At 40.7% G+C, this 23442-nt stretch overlaps 2 protein-coding genes across 5 annotated transcripts; one reads left to right on the top strand and one right to left on the bottom strand.

Moving 5' to 3' along the window:
* Nucleotides 1-677: 677 nt before the first annotated feature.
* Nucleotides 678-13038, top strand: LOC115796293 (AP-2 complex subunit mu-A). Of its 4 annotated transcripts, none has more exons than XM_030752617.1 (13): nucleotides 678-841; nucleotides 2252-2373; nucleotides 8517-8782; nucleotides 9038-9120; nucleotides 9554-9559; nucleotides 9718-9853; nucleotides 10254-10398; nucleotides 10656-10673; nucleotides 11187-11306; nucleotides 11491-11626; nucleotides 11785-11882; nucleotides 12039-12150; nucleotides 12441-13038. In XM_030752617.1, the coding sequence occupies exons 2-13, from the start codon at nucleotides 2300-2302 to the stop codon at nucleotides 12573-12575; spliced, it is 1329 nt and encodes a 442-aa protein (XP_030608477.1). In that variant the 5' UTR covers nucleotides 678-841; nucleotides 2252-2299; the 3' UTR covers nucleotides 12576-13038. The 4 variants fall into 4 exon arrangements, with proteins under 4 accessions (XP_030608477.1, XP_030608480.1, XP_030608479.1 ...); XM_030752619.1 differs by having other exon boundaries at nucleotides 729-747; XM_030752618.1 differs by lacking the exon at nucleotides 678-841 and adding an exon at nucleotides 1957-1975.
* A 155-nt stretch (nucleotides 13039-13193) lies between these two features.
* pcyt1aa (phosphate cytidylyltransferase 1A, choline a) lies at nucleotides 13194-22596 on the bottom strand. The gene is made up of 9 exons (XM_030752621.1): nucleotides 22185-22596; nucleotides 18358-18471; nucleotides 17940-18039; nucleotides 17678-17794; nucleotides 17228-17379; nucleotides 16935-17013; nucleotides 16688-16830; nucleotides 16408-16596; nucleotides 13194-16009 (listed from the first exon to the last, which is right to left on the bottom strand). The coding sequence occupies exons 2-9, from the start codon at nucleotides 18469-18471 to the stop codon at nucleotides 15773-15775; spliced, it is 1131 nt and encodes a 376-aa protein (XP_030608481.1). The 5' UTR covers nucleotides 22185-22596; the 3' UTR covers nucleotides 13194-15772.
* Nucleotides 22597-23442: the final 846 nt, after the last annotated feature.

A 23442-nucleotide genomic window follows, 5' to 3' on the forward strand; every position in this document is an offset into this window, starting at 1 on the left:
ATCTCCTGCTTTCTGTTGTTTTTTGTTTTTTTTTTTACAATGTGTGTGTGGGTGGGTGTGTGTAACTTTGCAGGCCAAAAACTGAAACCTAGTGAGTTTGTTTTTTTCCGTCTATGGTACCTGAGGTTATATTTGCATTTAAAAGCAGCGGACGACAGACTGTCCAAGAGCAGGAATGTGAAGGTTAGGCAGTCTGCTGCACAGATGTGCGTGCGTGTGTGTGTGTGAGTGGGGCGGGAGGGCAGAGGGAGTGTGCAAACGTTCAGCCTGTGTACATTTGGACTTGCCCCAGAATGAACAACCCTATGCAAAATGTTCCCTGTGTTTTGAGGCGGAAACTTCTGTTGAAAGGCGATTTGGTTCAGTTTGGAAAATAAAACTCTGCAGGACAGGGTAAAACAAGACCACCCATACTACCGTCATGTAAGACAAAATGCAAATTTTCTTTTTCCTTGAACTTCCCAGAGCCAATGAAAAATTGTAAATATGTAACAAGTCACATATATGCCAACACAATCCCAAATCCACTAAAGGAGTTCTAACACACTTTCCAGCTATTAAACACGTAACCACGACCCACCATGAAACAATAACTGACCAGTAACCCATGTCGCTTATCGTAACGGGGCCTGGGTGCGGTTTACACATCTATCCAGCCGCGCCTTTTCCTGTCACGGCGCTGTGCGTAAGGACGGCGGGTCAGCTGACAGCTATCAGAGGACCAGGAGGAAGGAGCGGAATTAGCGGGTGTGTGAATTGGGAACCTACTGGATCCCGATATAAGCTATCCGAGGCCAAACGGGGGGGGCAAAAGACTGGTGGCGTTCGTGAGAGAACTAGGGTAAGCTCACTAAACACGAAAGGATTATAATTTTGTTATTAATTAGGTCAACTGTGGTCCGGAATCCATTACGGAAAGCCGGTGAAACGGTTTCATTCGTGAGCGATGCTAACTTAGCAACATTAGCCACCGCTGCGCTAGCTAACGTCAATCCATTCGAGGTAACCAGACTGATAACGGAAAAGACGTGTTTTTCCCTTCAAATTAAAAGCACGAAACGGCGCTCTCGCATATATCTTGTATTACGTTATATATTACCTAACCCTGTTGGATAGGCCGTGCTACATTTTTGCATAGCTAACTCGTAAGTTGTCGGTGATTAGTAATGGTTCTCTTTAAACTCACGTCAAACTGGTTTTCTTTTGACCGGAAGTCAATGTAATATGCCACACGCCTCGACTCCGGTTCGCTGAACATCACCGCCAAGCTAGCCCGCTATCGTGAGCTAAATTAGCTAGCTACATCTCATTCGGTGCATTCTCCATCACTTCGATCCTAGCTGAAGGTCAAGCCTCTAACCATGGTCGAGCCACTTAATATTTAAGATAAAACACTGCGAGCAAACCTGCCGCTCGCTAGTCGAGGAAAAAAAAAGAGAAAATATGAAAAATTTATGAACGTTAGGAAATGGCCCGAGTGAGCAGACATCTTGACTTCGCCGATAAATGGGCGATTAAAGCTCTCGGGTCTTGTGCGAGGTTTATTCGGTCACGACTCGACAGTGTCTTAACAGGGAGATATTTTCTCAGTAGTGGGCTTGTATCTGTACTGTTTATCCCCCCCCGAATGCTGTTGTGTGTAAATTGTCTAGATTCTGTCTTCGAGGAATTTCAAGCATGTCCTTCATCCCTTGATTTCCAGAATTTTCATTCTTTAGAGGCCAGCTTTCTGTCAACATTAATCACCAAACAACAGAAATGGCTACAGAATCATTTTGTTGTGTTCACATTATAATCTTAATTCTTATTTTTAGTATAATCCGATTCGGACAACATCTGGCAGTAAGACGACGCTTTAGTTAGACCATCAGATTTTTTAGCTGGCTGTCTGGTGGCATCCGGCGTCGGATTGGTGGCTGCTAATCTCCCGTCAATAATCTTATTTACTTTGGAAGAAAACAAGGACTTGCCTGTGGTGAGAGTAGTTGTAGTGGTTTTTAACCTATATTGTCTGTATGTGTGAGGCTTATTTAAAAAATGAGTCACCACAGTGGTGCAGCTGCAGGATGTATCCATCTGGCTGTGGGTGTGTGTGTGTGTGAGAGAGAGAGACAGAAAAAGCGGATGTGAGAGACAAATGCCTCTCTGTACTGTTGCTTACTCCCTCACTTTTTTTCTGCTTTCACTTCTCTTCTTCACCCTCCTCCTTTTCCTTCCCCTATATCCTGTCTTCATTTCTGTCTTTTCTCAGGAGGGCTTTGGTTTCACCATGGCAGGTTGGGATTGAAGAGCAGCCACAATGATTGGAGGATTGTTCATCTACAACCACAAGGGGGAGGTCCTCATCTCCCGAGTCTACCGAGATGACATAGGGTATGGTTAATTGGGAGCAAACCTACTCTGATGTTCCTACATTTTGAGAAACTTTAGATCGCTGAGAAGGTCCTGATCCAGTGTGGGTGGAGAGGCTCCAGTTGATCCAGGATGAGAGCAGATTATGTCTGGGATAAGTTTATGACTCCCTTTCATGTTGTTAAAAAAGGACCATATACAAACCTGCACCAGGATTAAATTTAGAGCAATGTTTCTGCCTCTGTATGGTACAGTTTTTATCATAGAATCAAATGTATTCATGGATACAAAATTATACATTATGGACTTGATATATAAGAAATGTATCATATATAAAATTAATAATTGGGCAGAAAAAGTAATTCTTTTTCCATATTGTCTAAGGTAATGATTTAGTTCAGTTTAGTTATTTAACCACACCTTCTGTTTAAAAGATTAAGTGCAGCTGAGCAAAAAGCGCTTCCAAACTGATTTCAGCTTCGACACTCCCTTGAAAACACAAGTTGTTAATTCTTACCATATGGCAGAGAGGCACAGAGGAAGCCTTCTTATCCTATCCATAAATATAGCGTAGTATCCTGTAGATATTTCATTCGCCAGGCAGTAATCAAATATTTTAACCTTAAAGCCTTCAATCAGCTTATTTTTACATAAAGTATTTATTCTCTGGAGTCTGACAATGTCTTGAACCAAATGCATAATTCCTGATTTTTGCTGAGCTGAATTGTTCACTATCATTCTGCTCATAATGACATGAAGCATATAAAGCATGTGTCAGGAAAACCAAATCATGTAAATTCTTTGCAAAGGCAGGAGCTAGATACAAAAGCAACAAACTGTAGATTCCTTAATCTAACATGGAGTTTCTGCTTTGAATGTATTTGGCAAATTGCATGGAAATCTTGTATATAGACAAAGAAGTATGGCTCTAGGCATGTCGTACCAGTTCTGTTATTGCTGCACAGGATTCATTTGTTCCTCAAACATATTCTCTGTAAAGTCACAGAGAATAAGCTTGATTTCAGTCTTTGATTATATTGTAATCAACCTTTGATTGGTCATATTTTGAGTGGAACATATGTACATCAGCTAATTTCTTTTTTTTTTTTTAGCTTTAAGATGTCTTGCTTTAGAACATAGTCACTTTTGTAATACTTCATGTTAAATGAGGAAGTTGGGAGAATTTAAACTAAGCAAAGCTTAGGAGGAAACCTTTACAAAGTAGTTTATGTACATTATATTGCCAAAAGTCCAGTTGTGAAATTTCCTTGCTAGTAAATATTCCACAGTCAACTGTTAGTGGAATTATAACAAAGTGGAAGCAATTAGGAATGACAGCAACTCAGTCACTTCATGTGGCCTTCAGATTAGCTCAAGAACAGTGTGTAGAGATCTTCATGGACTGGGTTGTCATGGTGGAGCAGCTGCATCCAAGCCTTACATCACCAAGCGCAATGCAAAGAGCTGGATGCAATGGTGGTGCAGCACACCACCACTGAACTCTAGAGCAGTAGAGACGTGTTCTATGGAATGACGACTCACACTTCTTCGTCTGGTAATCTGAAGTCTGGGTTTGGCAGTTGCCAGGAGAACGGTACTTGTCTGACTGCATTGTGCCAAGTGTAAAGTTTGGTGGAAGGGGGGGATTATGATGTGGGGTTGTTTTTCGGGAGTTGGCCACGGCCCCTTAATTCCAGTCAAAGTAACTCTTAATGTTTCACCATACCAAGACATTTTGGACAATTTCATGCTCCCAACTTTGTGGGAACAGTTTGGGGATGGCCCCTTCCTGTTCCAGTATAACTGCACCCCAGTGCTCAAAGCAGGTCCATAAAGACATGGATGAGGGAGTTTAGTGTGGAAGAACTGGACTGGCCTGCACAGAGCCCTGACTTCAACCTGATGGAACACCTTTGGGATGAATTACAGTGGAGCCAGGCCTTCTCGTCCACCATCGTTGTCTGACCTCACAAATGCACTTGGAAGAATGGTCAAAAAAAATTCCCATAAACACTCCTAAATCTCATGGAAAGCCTTCCTGGAAGAGTTGAATCTGTTATAGCTGCAAAGGGTGGGCTGACATCATATTAAAACCTATGGATTAAGAATGATGTTACTCAAGTTCAAATGCACGTGAAGGCAAATGAGAGAATACTTTTGGCAATATAGCTGTGTGGTGTGGTTTTGTTTATATATATATATATATATATATATATTAATTATATATATATATTAATTATATATATAGATTAATTATATATATAATATATTATAATATATATATATATTAATAGATATATATATAATTATATATATATATAATTATAGATTAATTATATATATATTAATTATATATAATATATATTATATTTATTAATATATATATATATAATTATATATATTATATTATATATATATATATATATATTATATATTATATATATATATATATAATATAATATATATATATAATATATATTAATTATATATATATATATATATATATATTAATTATATATTAATTATATATATAATTATATATATATTAATTATATATATATATATAATTAATATATATATAATTAATATATAATTAATATATAAGGTGTCATGTTGAAATCTGTATCTGTGGTTTCAAATGTGGCATGTAGGGGCTCTGCTGGGTGGCCAGAAAACTTGTCTGCCTCCCCTTCTTCTCCTCTGTTTTCAGACCCCAGATGATGCTTGGAAAATCATGTCAGGCAACCACAGTTGCCCTCTCATATATTTGGAACACAACAGGAAATGGTCTGCTTAAAATGCATTCTCACTGCTGGAGAATGCTGGAGTTTGGTTTAAGCAGCGATGCCTGGTGCTTTTTATCTGTGAGGCAGAAAGCGACAAATCTGTGGACAAATACCTGCTCGATTCTCATGCTGGGCCACCTGACATGACATACACTTTGTACTAGGGACTGTTAAATGTCTGATGTGACTTGGCTGAATGCTTGTAGGATCATATACAGCTTTAGAGTTATGCTGAGAAAGATTCACACAACGGTGCATGTGTGAAAATGGTTACATTTGCCTGTCACTTTCTGTATAGATCCATTCACATTCAATGACTGCTTTGAAGTCCAAGTAGGATCAGTGACACTACAGGCCCCAGTGAGGGTTGGCAAGCTAGAGAGGGATGAGTAGGAATGACATCCACTGACAAATTTTATTTTTTTTAAACATGTAATCTGTTCATTGAGGGTTTAGTGGCACAATCACAAGTACAACTGGGAAGAAAAAGGCGGAATAGCAAGCAGTGTGCTGCATTGCAGAGCTGTTCAGTGAGACCTGTTGCTTCAGCAGGCTGAGCCAGTCAGACACCACTTAATAGTCTGAATTGGGTACATGCAGTCTGATGTAGGGTGTACTCCGTCTGTCCCGTTTTTAGCAGAATCAGTAGAGTAACTGTTCTCTGTATTTTTCATCATTGCTCCTTCCTTGTCAGCTGTAGCACAAATGCAGTGTTTGTTGTACTTCCAGCACACAGCAATATGTGTACTACAGGATGGGAGTTAATAAGGAAAGGAAGCAAGAATGCGCACGAACGGTTTATTTCCCTGAAATCTGTAAAATAAGGACTAAAATCAGTTGACTTCTCATTTTGCTTGTAAGAAGAACAAAATTCAAACATTTTCTTGCTTGGTCTTTGATGTTGACCTCATCAGCATCGATTGCTTTTGGTGACCCCCCTCACTGTTGTAGCAGTGCAGGGTAAACCAGATATGGTACGTTGCTCTGTATTGCTGTATTGACTGCTACATTATCAGCTTTTAGTTGTAGCTGTCATACAACTTGATTTCCTTGAAATGATAAATCAGGAAGTGGCATAAATAATTTTTTACTTGCCATGCTGTTGTATTATAACACACTAGAATAAGGAACAGTATAATACTGCTGACCTTTTCCCAGCATATTCAGTTGCAGTGATGGCATCATAATAACCACCATGTTGCTCACTCTGTCTACATGATGCACGAAAATGTCTCTTGTGCATTTTTGTCTCTTGTCTCCTTTTACTTCATCCGTGTTTCCTCTCTATCCTCTGTATCACCATTTTCGTCCATCTGTTCATCTTGGCCCCTGTAGGAATAGGTAAGAGATGCTCCAGCCTCTAAAGCATGACCTCTCCCTCTCATGGCCACCAATCAGTGACCCCATGATCCCCTAAACTGCATGTCCATTGATTCCACAGTCAGACTCCTGATACTTTTTCCAAGCATGAGTCACCTGTCTCATTACAGTGGTAAATAAACCACCACATTCTGAAATACAACAGCAAATTAGTAATAACCAAAGACCTCAGCCACTTCAGTGAATAATTTTGCTCACAGTCAGGTCTGCTGATCCCTAAGCATGTAGTCTGAGCATGGGATATGATGGTTATATGATGATCTCCTTATTCTTTGTTTTTGCCCTATTTTTTCTCCCCTCATGCAAATTCAGAGTTGATTTTAAATATTTTAATGGCTCTCATTTATAGATGTTAAACAGGATTTTGTGTGTACATTTTAATGGATTTATTTATCCAAGTATTAAGCTGAGCTAATAAGGTATGAATTCTTGTTATCTGGGATATAGCTACAGTTAAATGAGCCACGAGCTGTGTGAACTTGAATTTGTTATAATGGGAATTCAACACATTTGAATTGCAAAAGTTGTCCTCCTGTTTCCTCAAACAGTGGCTGTGGCCTTTATTTATCTCAAATGCGTAAAATAGCAGAAATAAGACTGTCAAACACAGGCCTAACTCCCTCTGTTTGTTCAGTGCAGTTGTCATGCTTAAATGCAGTGCGTTGTCCTGATGTGTTCCTGTTTGCCCTAGTAATTATTGCATTATGCTGTGGTTATGGAAGCGAGTAGCGACTCACTCTTTAAGACATCCAGCATAACCTGGAGTTTTTGTACACTGTTTCTTTTGCCAAGTAGTAGGTTCTCTCTCTGAACACACTAATTTGTGCTAACACATGGATGATCCTGAAGCCAGCCACCCACTGCACTCATGCTGTCACAGCTTTGCTCATCAGACATGAAGTAAAGCATGAGGCAAAATGAACATGAGCCAACAAACAAAGAACAGCTCTTTATGAAATAACACTTTATACTTGATATTTTAGCATCTACATCCATAAGCGTTGCTATTGCAGACTGAGAATTTCACCGACATGCCACCTCAGTATGCTACGGTACAAACCCAATGTTTCATGTGACCATTTTGCATTTTAAATTCCTATAAATTTTTAATAGGGTTTTCTTTTTTTTTCTTTTGTGAAACATTTGCTGGCATATGCAACAGTAACAAGATGGGATTATTTTTATTTTTAGTTATTAATTTTTCATGGCCTGGCCCTGGGCAACAACAGGGGTTGTCTTTTTACTTGACAATATGCATTTAAAATCAAATTAACAAACCTTTGTGGTGGTTTTTAGTGGGGAAAAATATATAATACCCATGTTTGAAAGGCTCATTTGCAGTGTTAGTGTTTGGTTAGGACATACTCTTAGCGACTTACTTCAGGGTTTGTTTGTGAAGTCAGTTTGTGGCTGGAAATGGACCTGAAGATGTTCTCAGGCATTTGCCTTTCTTGTCAGAACTTGCTGCATCCCTTATGCAGAGCCCTGTCATCTATAAATCCATGTTAATCATGGCTGAATTTTGGCAATAAGCTAAGGTATACTTTGTGTAACTTCCCTAGAATGCTATTCAAATGACTTTTTTTTTTTTTTTTTTTGCCCTAAATAAAAATAAATCAAAATGAAGATCAACTTTTGCAAGATTAGCCATGTGGTTTAGTGTTTTTGTTCCTATAAAGTTGAGTTAATTACGACATTGTTGTCTTGGTGTGTCAGTTGTCTCTTTGTGGTAATTATCGCAATTTACACAAAACAACAGCATGTTAACATGCACCCCTCCTGTTGGCTCTAAATGTTTTTGGTAATCGCTCCTCCCTTTGAATGAGGAGATTTATCCTTGAGGTATTAAGAAGTTATTTATTTTGAGTCTGGGCAGAGCTCAACTTCTAGTTTTTCTGCAGGAGGTTTTTCACATGATGTCACAGTCTCACTGTTGCATGAAAACCTCAATTATTTCAACTGCCTGTCCTCTTTCTGTGTTTTGTCCTTACATCCCAGGCGTAATGCCGTGGATGCGTTCCGTGTGAACGTGATCCACGCCAGGCAGCAGGTTCGATCGCCGGTGACCAACATTGCCCGCACCAGCTTCTTCCATGTCAAGCGCTCCAACATCTGGTTGGCAGCCGTCACCAAGCAAAATGTCAACGCTGCCATGGTGTTTGAGTTCCTTTACAAGATGTGTGACGTCATGACGGCCTACTTTGGCAAGATCAGTGAGGAGAACATCAAGAACAACTTTGTGCTCATATATGAGCTGCTGGATGGTAGGGGATGATTATTGCTTGTGTGTGGAATCAATTAGATTATCCTAATGATTTATTTGATCTAGTAATTTATAGATTAGTATGGTACAGTGTGTGTAGTTTCATTTGTTGGAAACAACTGCGTTACAGTCCGTTCATTGTGTTTTTGTCCATGTTAAAGTCAAGGCAGCGTCTCTTAGTCAACACAGGTTTTTGTTGCTACATGTCCTAGTTTCCCCTCTTACCCAACAGTTCTGTTTGTGTATGTTCAAACAGAGATCCTGGACTTTGGTTACCCCCAGAACTCAGAGACCGGAGCGCTGAAGACCTTCATCACCCAGCAGGGCATTAAGGGACAGGTCAGTAATAATGTAATGCTTTTAGGCTGACAGAGCAGGGATACACTCTCCAGTTGCCAGTTAAATATAGTTCAGTCTACTATAAAATTCTAGTAATTCCAGTATCCTGTTCCTTAATGCAAAGCGCTCCAAGGGAGGCAAACGGTAGCTGTCGGTGTGATTTTTAATGTCCTCTTAGTGTCCCACAGTATAGACACACAATGTTACAGGAAACCATCAAAGTGTACCTACGTGTTATGTAGGGTTGGCACTTGCTCAATGTTATGATTCAGATCAGATATGAAAAAAAAAATGGAAAAATAAACGGCACCTTCCTGGTTTAATATATAAAATTGTTATATAATTGCCATCAGCCTCCTGCTTCAAAATTTAAATAATTCTCTTCTGTTTTTGTCTCATTGTTTCCCTGAACTGCTATCTTTGGACACTTCAGCACCAGGTAATGGCATACTGAAAATGAATTTCATCTTCATCCGTGCATGGATCCATGTCACATTTGTTTTCCCACTTCCCCTGTAGTGCTGATTATTCTCTTTCAAAGCCTTTCGGCCTTTGGCTTTTGTTAGTAGTGATATAGTTTCTCTCCCTCTCTCTCAGACAAAAGAGGAGCAGTCTCAGATCACCAGTCAGGTGACAGGGCAGATCGGCTGGCGCCGTGAGGGCATCAAGTATCGCCGCAATGAGCTCTTCCTGGATGTGCTGGAAAGCGTTAACCTGCTTATGTCACCTCAAGGTGTGTTTATAGAAACTTTTAGAAATGCTGATGATGAGATGGAGTGTTCTTGTTTTGTATCATATGTTTCTCCCAGCAGCATTAGGTGTTAGAGCTCACAGTTGCAACTGCTGATAGAGCTGATTATGGGTGTTTCAGTTACAAATTTCCAAAATACGGGTTCTCGTGTTTACAAAGATTACTCAGAAAACATGTTTAGCTGTTTGTGGTGTTCTCTTGGAAGGGCATGTGTTTGATTTTTGAAAGGTAAACTCCAATCTTCTGTTTTGATTTTTGATATCACTGCTGCTTGTTTTCATACTTTAGAAATGGACTTCAACACTGGATCCCACAACTAAAAACTATTTGAGCTCTATGTCCAGGTTTTGAATAGCATCATTATTCTTCCCCTTTCATACAGGCCAGGTCCTGAGTGCCCACGTGTCAGGCCGAGTAGTGATGAAGAGCTACCTGAGCGGAATGCCCGAGTGCAAATTTGGCATGAATGACAAGATCGTCATCGACAAGCAGGGAAAGGGAGGAGCGTCCGACGACGCAGGGAAGAGGTGAGTGAAGCCTTGTGGGAGGTCCACCAACAAGAAAATTGAAAAGCTGAAAATCATTTATCATTTTATTTTTAAAAGCATAACAGGAAATTTTATTGTTGAGATAATGTTTTAAGAGGCCAAAGTTATCCCTGTGTCTGTGTTATTAGTATTGTCTTGTTTGCAGTGAGACAGGCTTTACAATTTCTTTAATTTTTCTTCCCTTTGGATGCATCTCTTTCTTTCCCTCTCTTTCTTTTCTATGTGCTGTACCTCAGTGATTTAGGGGGAGGAAGGTACTGTACTGACAAGTGTCCTTACCCTCTGCCACCTCAACGCACACTCACACCAGCTCCTGTCTCATCTCAGCCCTTTTAGCAAATTAAGAATTTGTACATCTCATGCACTGTTGCTCCCCACAGTCAATATAAATGAAACACATCTTGTTAACTTTTGAGTGTGCTGCCTGGTGGTTGCTTTCCTCTTTTGGTAGAATGGTTTGTTTGTTTGTTTTTTGTATTAAGCCCACACCTACCTGCTTGACATCTAACCCTTTACCCAAACACCTAACAAAGACTGATTTGTTCTAAATGCAGAATAATGACATTAACCTCAGCCAGGTTCACGTGTCTTGATACTAGCAGCTGTGTCCCTTTTGTGTACTCATATGATAAACCTTAATTGAGGGAGAGTTGTAGTTTTATCTTTTGGAGACTGGGTCTCATAATTATGTATCTGTTCTGGATTAGTAATAAACAGGTGGACTGTTCTTTCATCTCATGTGGTGTCTGTGTTTTCTCTCCGGGCAGTGGGAAGCAGTCCATAGCCATCGACGACTGCACCTTCCACCAGTGTGTGCGCCTCAGCAAGTTTGACTCAGAGCGTAGCATCAGCTTCATCCCCCCTGATGGAGAGTATGAGCTTATGAGGTCAGTAGATGGATTTTCTTTTTTTTTTTTTTTTTTTTTTTTGGAGCTTCTAATTTATTAAGTCATAAACTGTTATACATGCTTAGCACTAATAATATTAAAGGCATGAAACAGCATGAAGAAACTCAGAAGGCTTATTTTTGCTTTACTAATTTAAATAGCTTTTTCGCCTCCATTCTTGCAGATATCGCACTACAAAGGACATCATCCTGCCATTCCGAGTTATCCCTCTGGTCAGGGAGGTGGGCCGCACCAAACTGGAGGTGAAGGTGGTCATCAAGTCCAACTTCAAACCATCTCTGCTGGCTCAGAAGATTGAGGTCAGCTGTTTTTAATGTTACCATAAACCTGTGGCATTTCACTCAGATTTGAAGATGTTCAGAAAATGTGTTTAATTCCAGGAAGAAGAACTTCAGTCAGAAAATGTGCAGTTGTGTGTAAAAAGTTTACTTTTTTGTTTTTCATCTTCTCTCCTCAGGTGCGTATTCCAACACCCCTCAACACCAGCGGTGTGCAGGTGATTTGTATGAAAGGAAAAGCCAAGTACAAGGCCAGTGAGAACGCCATTGTCTGGAAGTGAGTATTAACTTTGCTGCATGAGAGAAAAGCAAATTTACTTTTATGCTCTCTGGCCAGTTGATGATTAACAGCCTCACATCTCATCTTTTTTTCTTTCTTTTTGACTGAAAATACAACATCACATATCTTTCTGTGTGTTTTGTTTGTGTTTAGGATCAAACGCATGGCTGGGATGAAGGAGTCTCAGATCAGTGCTGAGATTGAGCTTCTGCCGACCAACGATAAGAAGAAATGGGCCAGGCCTCCCATCTCTATGAACTTTGAGGTAAGAATGCTCATTGAAGCTAGATGTGAGCATACTAAATTGTGTTTGCTTTGCTGCCTGATTATATGGTGCTGTTCCTATTTTCTAAATGCATTGATGAATGGACCTTTTTATAGAGCTCGTAGCCATAAAAATGCACTCTGGTTTAAATGTGATCGCACTATCTGTCATGCAAATCACAACCTGCTTGCTGTTTCCACATCCATATCCACTTCCTGTCATAAGAACAAACGACCTACACCGGCCTGCATGCTCTGGCACATTTTAACATTCCTCCCTTGTCCCTGCAGGTTCCTTTTGCTCCATCCGGCCTGAAGGTGCGCTACTTGAAGGTGTTTGAGTCCAAGCTCAACTACAGTGACCACGATGTCATCAAATGGGTGCGGTACATCGGCCGCTCCGGTATCTATGAAACTCGCTGCTAAAGTTGTCCCCCCGCCAGGCAGCACACAGACCACTTCCCCTCCCATCTATCCTAAGATTTTTTTTTTTTCTTCTTTTCCTTCCTCTTCCTCCCTCAGCCCTTATCACTTCTCTCTCACCCCCCACCTCTTCCTAACTAGGTGTTGAAGATTGAAATTTACATTGTTAAAGGAAAAAAAAAAAAAATAAATAAATATGGTATAATACACAGATATATGCAAAATGTGAACCATTGTATCGTGTATATATCTCGTTGTGATAAGTAACATAAACCAGCCGGTGTCTGAAAGAAAAAGACAAGTGATGCGGGAGTGTCCGGGGGAGCGGGCGTTAGGCTTGAAGGGTTTCCCCTTGTTGTGTTTATTCAGTGTTATTGTCCCTCTATCTACTCTCCAGTTATTTAGAAGTCCCACATCTTATCCCTGCTAAGATGATTAGTAGCTGTTGTGGTTTAAAATGAATCCTGATGTAGTTCCTGTATACAAACTTCAATCTCAGTAGAATCTACCCTTTGAATGAGTTGGCTGAAATGTGATCCATGTTTTCAGGAGTGCTCATTTGGATCTGAAAATCAGGCAGAGCAGAAATGACAATGTGCAAAATTAGTTTGGTTTTTTTTGTACATTTCCTTTTCCTCTGGTATTTTTCCACTACTTCTCCCTGACTTTTTCCCTGGTATTCAGTCAGTGAAGTTCAAACATAAGGGAACATTCCAGACACTTTTTAAGCTTGACCATCGTCCTGAAAAGCAGGTTGTGACCCAAATCAACTTTGACACACTTATTTTTTTTTTTAATTCAAATACGAGGCCCTAGGTGTGTTTGCAGTGAGGTGAGGTCTCCCCCTGGCGTTTGCTTTGCAGCTGTCTGCTTCATGTTTGTAGCCCTGGTGACCGTTCTGTCCAATTAAATCTGACTATGTAACCAAACCCACCTGCTGCGTGTGTTTTCATTGGACTGGTGTTATTTTAGGCTGTCTGAATTCTATTGTGCTACAGTTTCCTCTTCATATTGTTTGAAATAAGGAGGGGCTTCATTGTTGGAACAAATTTTGGGTAACAGCAGCAGGGCTTTTGACTAAATATTTATTTTTAAAACAAAACAAGGTTGAATCAAGTGCACTGACTTACGAATGATACAGGTTTAAATTGGCTGCCAAAGAATGCAGTTAGCATGCTAACAGACGCTAAATACTGAAAGATTTTTGCAAATGATGGCCAAACCGTTTGACCTTGATCCAAAGTGTTTAATAAATTTTTTTTCCTTGCCTTGCTCTCTAGGACATAAAATCAAATAACCTCAAACAGTAAAAATAATACATGATTAAAAGACTTGCTGTTAAAACATTTACATTTATATGCCTCTTAGTAGTAGTGGTGGTTATTGGCTTGCCACTTGAGCCTTCGCCACCTTGCATGTGGACATGCTCTTAATGAGAAGTTCACACTGATTTAATGGAAAAGATTCCACGAGAATCAAAGCGAGGCTTCCCAAAAGTAGCTTAGCACCAAGGTCTAGGCTGGATTTCCTCAAGAAATTACATAGGCTGTGCACTCAAGTCCTTTTTCAGCTGTTTCCCAACTTTAAAAAAAAAAAATCACATTTCACCCCCAAGAATTGTCGCTGCAGAAAATAAGTGCTTTTGGGAAACCAAGCCTAGAGCAGATCAATTGACATCGGTCAACATTTATATTAGAGTCATCTTAACAGTATTGCATTATATCTTCAAATCACCTGTGATGGTCCTGGTTACAGAGGAGAAAAAAAACAAAAAACAAACATTTATCCCTGGAGATACAGGAGATGACATAACACACTGAGACTGGAAAATCTCAAATATTTGAGCAAGTCACATTGCTTCAGTGCAGCAACAATGGCTCTGTTCAGAAAGGAAACATTATCCCCATACTTTGTGCTCATCTTAGGAAACAATCTGTTCGGGGAGGGAGGTAGCTACATGAATGTTGATGGTGGTGCACACAAGCCCAGTTTGGAAGTGGAAGTCCCGTCTTAAGTGTACGGCCTTGTATAATTTGCAGTGTGTGTGCTTCCTGTCAGGAGGCTTTATTCATTTTGTGCTTGCGAATACTTCTTTGTAAAAGGTGGGAAACGTGTTTTTTACAACAACAACAAAAAACTCCACCCCTGCTCACATTGATTCTCCGCTCAGACGGAAGAAGCACAGGAATGAAAATCTCCAAAAATAAGCGTTCAAGTCTACATCAACATCTAAACGGGGCATTCCTCTCTTTACGCCACTAAAAGGCGTCAAGTCCAAAACTGGCCTTCCAAAGACCGAATTCTCATCTGCAGGTACATTTTAAAAGCAAATTTATTACTATTATGCATTAAAGTCATCGCTTAAACCAGATCTGTCAACAGATAAGAAATATTGACAGAACTAATTTCAAACATGCCAATTTAGGAGCTTTCACACACGAACATGCGCACGCACTCATGAACACAGCCCCAGTGCAGGCAGGCAGGCACACGCACAAACTTGGGAAAATGCTGCTGTTTAGTAGACCTAGAACAAAATCTACTCTCAGATTCAGCTCACATCGGATCTGGAGTTTCCTAGTTAATTTAAAAAAAAAAAAAAAAAAGAAGCCAGGTCTGTGTCTTGCTAGTATGAACAGAATATAAAGTACCCTGCTACATGAGCAGGGCATTTTAAACGGTTCAGTTTATTGACCTGATGTGATAACCTGCACCCCGAGGTACCCAACAGCGTCTTCATGATTCCTCAGCTCACCTTTCCCAATCTGGGGGTGCTGTTCCAACAAAAGTGACCAAAGACCTGCAAACCCTCCCGCTAAAGCCGTGGAAAAAAGGGAAACAACTCCTACTGCACTATAATGCCAACCTTAATAATACTGTTGTAGATGGGCTAGTGCACCAAGTGAAACGTGAAAATCAATGACAGTGAGTGACTAATAAACGCAAAGTGACGAGAGATAAATGAAACTAACCTGCAAAGTACTCAAGTGACTAGAGGTATAACTTACCCTTACACAGGAACAAAAAGATGAAAATTGGCCATTAAAAACAAGAGCTGTGGAGAACCTGACTCTTGTCCTAAAGGTCAAAGTAAAACCATAAAACAAAAACACACTTGAAGCAGGAGCTCAATGAAATCCACGCTACTCGACAGCTCTGCTAACTTGTAGCACTGACTGCGACCTGAGCGCGAACGCAGTCTAGTTCTCGTCGTCTTCGTCGTCATCATCATCATCGTCGTCGTCATCCTCGCTGATGAGGTATCCGCGGGCCCCGCTGTGATGGGGAGGCGAGGGGGGCGGGGAGGTCTTGGAGAAGAAGGGAAGACGGAAAGTGGGAGAGGGGGAGCGCTCCTCGCGGGTGGGGCTGCTGTTGGGGCTGTGTCTGGGGCTGATGGCCTGCAGCATTCGGCCTTTTCCCTCCTTCAGCATGTGCTTCTGTGGAGGCGAGACAGCAACAGGAAGAGATGAGCTGACGATCAAACCCGCTGAATGCAGGAGTAATGTGCTGCTCAACTACATACAGTGTGAACAAAATATTTCAGCACAATCATATTTTACACATGGAGAGATGGCTTGTGTCATTTAACACTCAAAGAAAAGCATGTCACTCTTTTTATGGGGTTAATTTTTCGACTGATTTTCTCATTCTTACACTGATAACACACTTACCTCACAGATGTGTGTTATCACTGGCTATAAAGCCTTTCTTCTAACTGAAACCACTGAAACTTCTAACTGAAATCTCCCAGACTACATTGCCAACAAGCATGTGCTCCTAATCAGCTTTCCTCATTAAATATTGTTTAAAGACCAAACAAAACCAGCATCCTCACCAAAGCTCCCTCAGGGCCAAACATCTGCAGGAAGTTTCCAATGAACTCCCTGGACTTCTCCTCCCATTTCTGAATGAGGTCGATGCTCTTCTCCTCCACCTTCTGGACAAACTCCTTGCTCTTCTCCTCTACGTCACGCACTTTCTTCTTCACCTTGTCCACACGCTCCTGCAGGTGGTACTTCTTCTCCTGTTGAGGGTGATTGCAGCAAAGGACACAGGTTACTAAACACATCGGCTCTCTGTTTAACGCTCAGTTAAAGTAAAGCAAAGTTCCGCACATTGATGAAGCTGACGTTGAGCTCCTTGGCTGTGTACCCTCTCTGCAGGTTGCGCCTGACATACACATCATAGTCGCGGACTATGCGAGTGATGATGTCAGAGGTGGAGATGCCCTCTGTCCGCTGGGTGGGTGCAAACATGCCTGAAGAAAGAACAAACTGTGTAGGTATAGTTTCTGGGCTTACTGTAACCCAATCTGTTCCTTGTTTACTGCACATTCCTAATCTCCATTACTCTGGCACTCACCAGCTTCCTTAATGTGCTTGTAAACATCATCACTGCCCGCTGAGGAGTATGGGATGTCGTCGTGGGCCACGAAGTCAATCTGGAGAGGCCGTTAGAAGCAACATGCATAAACACAAAAAAGAAAACAAAAAAACAAAAACAAAAAAAAACAGCAGGGAGGAAGTTACAAAGGTTCAGGGATGGTGACTGATGGAGTCACTCATACATTGCTGTACTATAAAAATCTCAACAATTTGACTCTAAACACAACGGACTGAGCATTTCTAGTTGTGGCTTTTGTCTCATCTACTCACACGATGTTTTGCAAGAAACTCCGGTGTTAACGTCCAGGGAGCGTTTCGCACCACTTCATCCACATAGCGGCAATGTCTGATAGCATCGTATCGCTCATCCTCATTCATCACCGTGAAGCCCTTGTATTTGTGAGTCAGGTCATCACTGCACACTGGTAGGAAATATTTAAAGAAATTCACATTTAAAGTTTCTACGAAAAGAAAGGCTTTGAAAAACTGGTTTGAACAGAAAGGTAAGCACTAGATATAGAAAATGCTCAAACGCTTTATCTGAGGGATTTATACTGACCCAACATTCAAGGTGCAGTGTTTGCCATCAAAAACACTACACTGTTTGTCTTTATTACACAGTCAGGAACAGAATACGACGCACACTCACAAAGGATAAAACAAAATGTAGTAAGAATATCCAGCAGTTAAAAAATATCCCACAGCAACACTCACGCTTACCTCCAACAATGAGATGTGTATTTGGGAAGAGGCATTTAGCCTGCATGAGGGCTCTGGCGTGTCCTGAGTGGAAAAGATCAAAGATGCCATCTGCATAGACCCGCACTGGTCTGTCAGCTGAACAAAGAAATGAGGTAAGATATGAAGAGCTGCACAGAGTGAATCTCAAACAGATTTATTTTGGACAGATGTACAAATGTACTCAAGACTGTGGCACTAGAGAAACTTTCAAAATCTGAGAGATTTAAAGATTCAGACTCACGTGGTGTTCCTCTCTTAGCCTCTTCCATGCTGACTCTCTTGTAAGCTTTACTATTAGCTGGCTCCAGCTCATCTGCAAAGGGTGCAGGGTGCCTCAGCCCCTGAAAGATGCAGAACAAGATGATATCAAGGATGAATTATGTTTTTTTTATTAATAATTTACCCCAAATTCCTAGAGTAAACTCATTGTGTCTTCTAACCAGAAAAGTGGCATCATATCTCTCAAATTTTGTAACACTCTTTCCTGCACTCTTACACCATAACCTGATGTGGAAACGGAGGGTGTTGTTCTTGTGGGTAAACAGATGACATTTTCTAAGCAAACATCAGCTGATATCTGAAACTGTGATATTATTGCTTAGTGCTCTTTTGCAGCAGTGTGTGTACTTTTTTACAGCGTTATGCCCAGTGAGACTCACCACAGTACACCTGGGGATTTTCCCAAGCCTTTCACCCTCCTCGGCCTCCCCATTGGAGCCATCTCTTCTTCTCTTTCTCGACAGCAGCAGTGTACTGGAGCTTTGGGCCTCCATCTGGATCAAAGGTCAAGACAATTGCAATTTAAACATATCAGACTTCACATTCAACCCTTTTCCGTGCCCTAGGATGATTAAAAAGGAACATCTTTACACTGTGGAATGTTTGGGATATGAACTGTGTTACATAATTAAAGCATACTCACAATATAATATACATTACAGACAGACTGTAAATTTAGACAGCTGTCTTGTTATGACAGGTGATAAAAGCTGAGTTAACTTTGACCCAGAAACTGGGGGAACACAGTATGACCCACCACGACACACTGGATTAAACAGGTCAAGATACAGGTCAAGTGAAAATTAAGCAAACACCACCTGCTCTAACATACCACAGTTTATTCCTAAACATACACAACATGAACCGTATTGAGTTTTCCCTTCTGATGCCACAGAAGCAAAAGCCTCACATGCGGCAACATGACACCCAGCCCCGTTTCTCCAGTGTCGGCAGGTCACCACGAGTCGGCGTATTTTTACATTCGATGCTGATAGACTTCAGCTGACTTTGCGATGCACATTAGAGCCAGTTGGATGCCTTTCCACAAATTTATTGCACAGCCTGGGATATTTAGAGGAAACTTTTTGTTTTTGCAAAAATGAAAAACTGTGTATGTAAGATCTCAGCCAGCTCAACAGCCATCACATCTGCACTCGATAGCATAAAGTAGGGCAGCAAATACCTTAAGAAGCTGCTGCTTTATTTTCACAATCTATGTCTGAATTCCTTTCTTTTAAAATATGTTATAATAATGTCAAGAATGAGCATAACTTTACCCTCATGAATCTTGAGGCAGCTTCTTTTATCGAACCAACAATCTCACACTGTAAAAGCTATTAAGTGTTAGAAATGTTTGCTTTAAAAATGGTAAACGAGTAATCGATAGTCAAAATGGCAACAGAATAGCTGCATGTCAATTAATCAACCACGCAGAAGCAAACAAGTGTGGGAAAGTCTTGTGTTTGTATCCTGTCTGCTGTGTTTCTGTGTTCTGGTAAAACAGAACTGGCCTGAGAGTCTAAGTGTTAACATCACATGACGTTTCCAAATAAAAAAGTCTGAGACACCTTCAGGGCTCATTCAAAGTGAAGACGCTACAACCAGTCTGACACTCAGAATATGGCAAAACAAAAGAAACTCAACAGTTAAATCTATAATAGAAGGGTTCCTGAACGGGGCAGGTGGTGCCTCATTCCACACATTCCATCAAACCAAATGGCATTAAAGGGATAGTCCATTTTTATGACTAACCTTGGCACTTCCTATAAGGAAATGAACTCACATTTCCAGCTTCAAATTTTGATTGTTGGGCTTTACCAGAGCAGAGCTGCATGATTCACAGTTCAACATAATCCCAATTTATCTTCTAGAGGGCCTTAGTTCTGTCTGAAACAAGCTGTTTCGTCACCCCTCTTTTACCCAGCTTTCTTCTGATTGGCTGCGCCTTGCAAACAGCAGGTTTGAACAACAGTAGGGTGGGGCTGCTGTGTTCAGTGCCAGAGTCGTGTGCCTCAGATGACCATATCAGGATATCCCCTCTCATTGTCATTATGCCAGACTTTTAACAAATTCAAAGAGACAAGTACAATAACTTAAGAAGCTGATGCTTTGGTTTCACACTTTATGTCTGAACTTTTTAAAATATGTAACAATAATGCAAAGAATGAGCACGATAACCTCGCCTCATGAGTCTTCAGGCAACTTCTTTTATCAAACCAACGATCTGACTTAATAAAAGCTATCAAGCCTACAAATAATCACCAATCTCACTTCACTACACCGGCTACCTTGAACTGAATTTAAACCTTTATTATTTACTTTTAGAATAGAACAGAATGCCTTTTATTGTCATTATACAGGATGTACAATGAGATAGGAGGGCCACTCCTGTTCAGTGCCATGCAATAGAAAATCAAATTCTCTAAAATAAAAAATAAAAATATTATAGTCTAGTATTTTGCAGATTTACATGGCTTCGCTCATACCCACATTGAAAATTTAGTCACGCCTTATGAACTGAACTGCTGCCTGCATGTTTCAGGTCAGACCTTCCTACCTGTTCCTCATTACAAAAGGAAATCAGGCATTTTCTGTTAGAGCCCCGCAGCTGTGGATCTCCTTAGCAGAGGAACTGAGGCTAAAAAACTGGGAATCGACTTCTAAAATCACTCTTCAAAACGTACTTTTTGAAGAAAGGTTCTATTTTTAACAGTAAATCAGGTTTTATTTTTAACAGTAAATCTGGTTTTATTTCTCCTCCAGAATTTCTATATTGACTTAATTGATTTTTTTCATTGCATTTATTTATTTTACCAGTCATGTTTTTCACACAGTTTGTTTGGGCTTTAGATCCTATTTTTGCTGTTGTTTTCATTGTGTGTACTTTTCTTTTTTCAGTTTTGATTGTGATCTAATTTACCGGCTTACGCAACGCACTTTGCAACTACGTTTTGAAAAGTGCTATATAAATAAAGATTATGAATGGCATCCAGAGTTGAGAGTATTTACAACTGCATGAAATAGAGGATTTAGAGCAGTCTGAAGCTCTCAGGGCTTACTTGTATGCATGCTGATCTCATTATCTGAAACTTTTGTAATAAAATAAGCAAAATAAGGAAAAGCACAAGGAGAGAGGTTTCCTTTAACGTGATTAAGTCATAATAGCCCCTGGCTGAACATCTGCTGTTGTGCCAGTTATGAAACTGTGACTCAGTACAATGAGCGAAGGACGTGGCAGCTCAGCGTTCCTGGTGGTGACAGCTACCTGATCCAACACAGGGCACTTGCACAAACGCGTCCGACCGCCCCCTGCCTCATTCTCTTGCCAGCAGCTGAGGGCTCCCACACACTGACAAAAAAGATTCAGATGACGACCACATGTCATCATCACTGAAACTGGCTGCTATAATAAGAAGGAAACAACAGAGCTGTGCCAAGTTCTGTGTGAACGTGTGCTCTGCAAATGAGGTTCGTGACAGACCCAGTAACTTCATTAAATAATACAGCAAGCCCAACACGGCAGTTTGATACATATAACTTGGAGTGGTAAACAGGATTTCATGCTTAATTAATGTGTTTTATATTGAATCTTTTAAAAATCAACATTCATTTCAGAAATAAAGTGAAAAGGCCAGTCACAAGTTCCCAAAGTCAAAGAGATCAGAGATCTTTTTTAAGACAACTATCAGTCAGCAAATCCTCAGACTCTGAAATTTGCTCCATAAATGACTCACTGATTACAACAGTTCCCAGTTGAGTTTCCATTCCGTGATTTGTTCACGTAATGTTTTAGATCTAAAAATGCTAAATGCATGGACATTAGACATCCAGCTAAAGTCAATGTTGTACAATAACGTTCAAATACAGAACCTACTCGGCTCCTGTCCCGGTTCCCTGACGGCCCTCCGACCACATTTTGAAAACCACACAGCATTTAACACAATGTTCTTAATGTCTGGTGTCTCACCGATGTTATAATGCTGTTCAGATAAAGCTGCAGACACAGTCAATGCGAGTACAATAGGCGTCCAACTTCAGCTGGTGAAACCAGCAGCTGACAGAGCGCTTAGTGACACTCTCCGTGAAGCTTAAAAAAACCCTGGCTGTCCCCACTTTTTCGCCTTGGCCAGAAATCCCCAGCACTAACAATCCAGGCTCTTAATGTCAGCTAACGTCAGATATCTGCTTAAAGTTTCTGCTTACTTACCTTTCAATGTTTTGTCCGGAATGCTGCCTTTTTGCACGAGTGGGCGGATTCCTGCCCTCGTAGTGCCAGCAGGCTAGCTAGCTAGCTAGCTAGCTAGCTAGCTAAAAGCAAGAAAGCTAGCTAACGCTGCTAGCCACCCTCGACTGCTAGTTAGCAATCTGCCCTTTTAAAAGTTGGCTGCTTATTAGCTAACTTTAGCCGTTAGCGCGCTAGTTCGCTAGCACCAGTAACAACGATGAAGATGAACAACCCTGTGCATCCAACGCGCCGGTATTTGTTGTGTCGCTGTCTAAACACTGCATCTAGCAGAAGGACAGACAAATCATCAGCAGTGACAGCTTGTACTACAAGGCTGACAGGTCAACAACACAGGAACTACAAAACTTGGACATCCTTAAAGGAACTGCTACAATAACAGACGCTCAGTGGTTGTACTGTACCGCCACCTACTGGAAAACGTTTTCTTCTTCAGCTGCCTCTGTATCTTCAGCCAGTCATTAAAAAACACCACTGATGAGGCAACTATGGAGACTGTCGCTGGCATGTGATTAATGTGCCGGTGACTGTGTGGCTCTATGCAGGGCAATCTCATGGATAGCTATGGCAATGTAATCAGCTCAGAAGTTCACTGAATGAATATTGAAAGATTTAAAAGGTTTATAAACTAAACATCGTTCAATGTCCTCCGTTAAGGGCTTCAGACGTCATCCGTGACGCTGGTTCAGGTAGTAGTTCAAGTGTTGGTGTGATTTATGAAAGCGAAATGGATCCTCGCAAAATTTGTGTGTTAGTGTTTGTGTTGGAGTTTCACCAGTTTGCCTGTGACACACAAGAGCTGGTTTTCATGGAGTTACTAAAAGGAGAAGGGTTTCCCCTGTAAGGCAACACTTTGAGCTGATCTCAATACACATAATATGATATATACACATATAACATAATAGGCCTATAAATAATTAAATGTGTTATAATATTCACAAGTATTTTTTTTAATTCCAAGGTGAAGTGTTTCCAGCTGGAGTAGAAGAGCAACACCTCATCTACAGGTATCATCTAGGCAGAGGTGCATATATCCAAACCTACATAAGATTGCTGTGGGATACTTGTGCACACCTGCCTCCTCAGAATAATGGGAATTTTTTTTAAAAATTTGATTTGATTATACATCACATTTGCAGGGCTTCATTTGGCTGTGCAGCAACCACTGTTGCCAGTAGATGTCTCACAAGTGTACTGAATGAAGCGAGTAGCGAACCAATTT

This window comes from Archocentrus centrarchus, chromosome 17, assembly GCF_007364275.1.
Source record: "Archocentrus centrarchus isolate MPI-CPG fArcCen1 chromosome 17, fArcCen1, whole genome shotgun sequence".
Taxonomy (NCBI): Eukaryota; Metazoa; Chordata; class Actinopteri; order Cichliformes; family Cichlidae; genus Archocentrus; species Archocentrus centrarchus.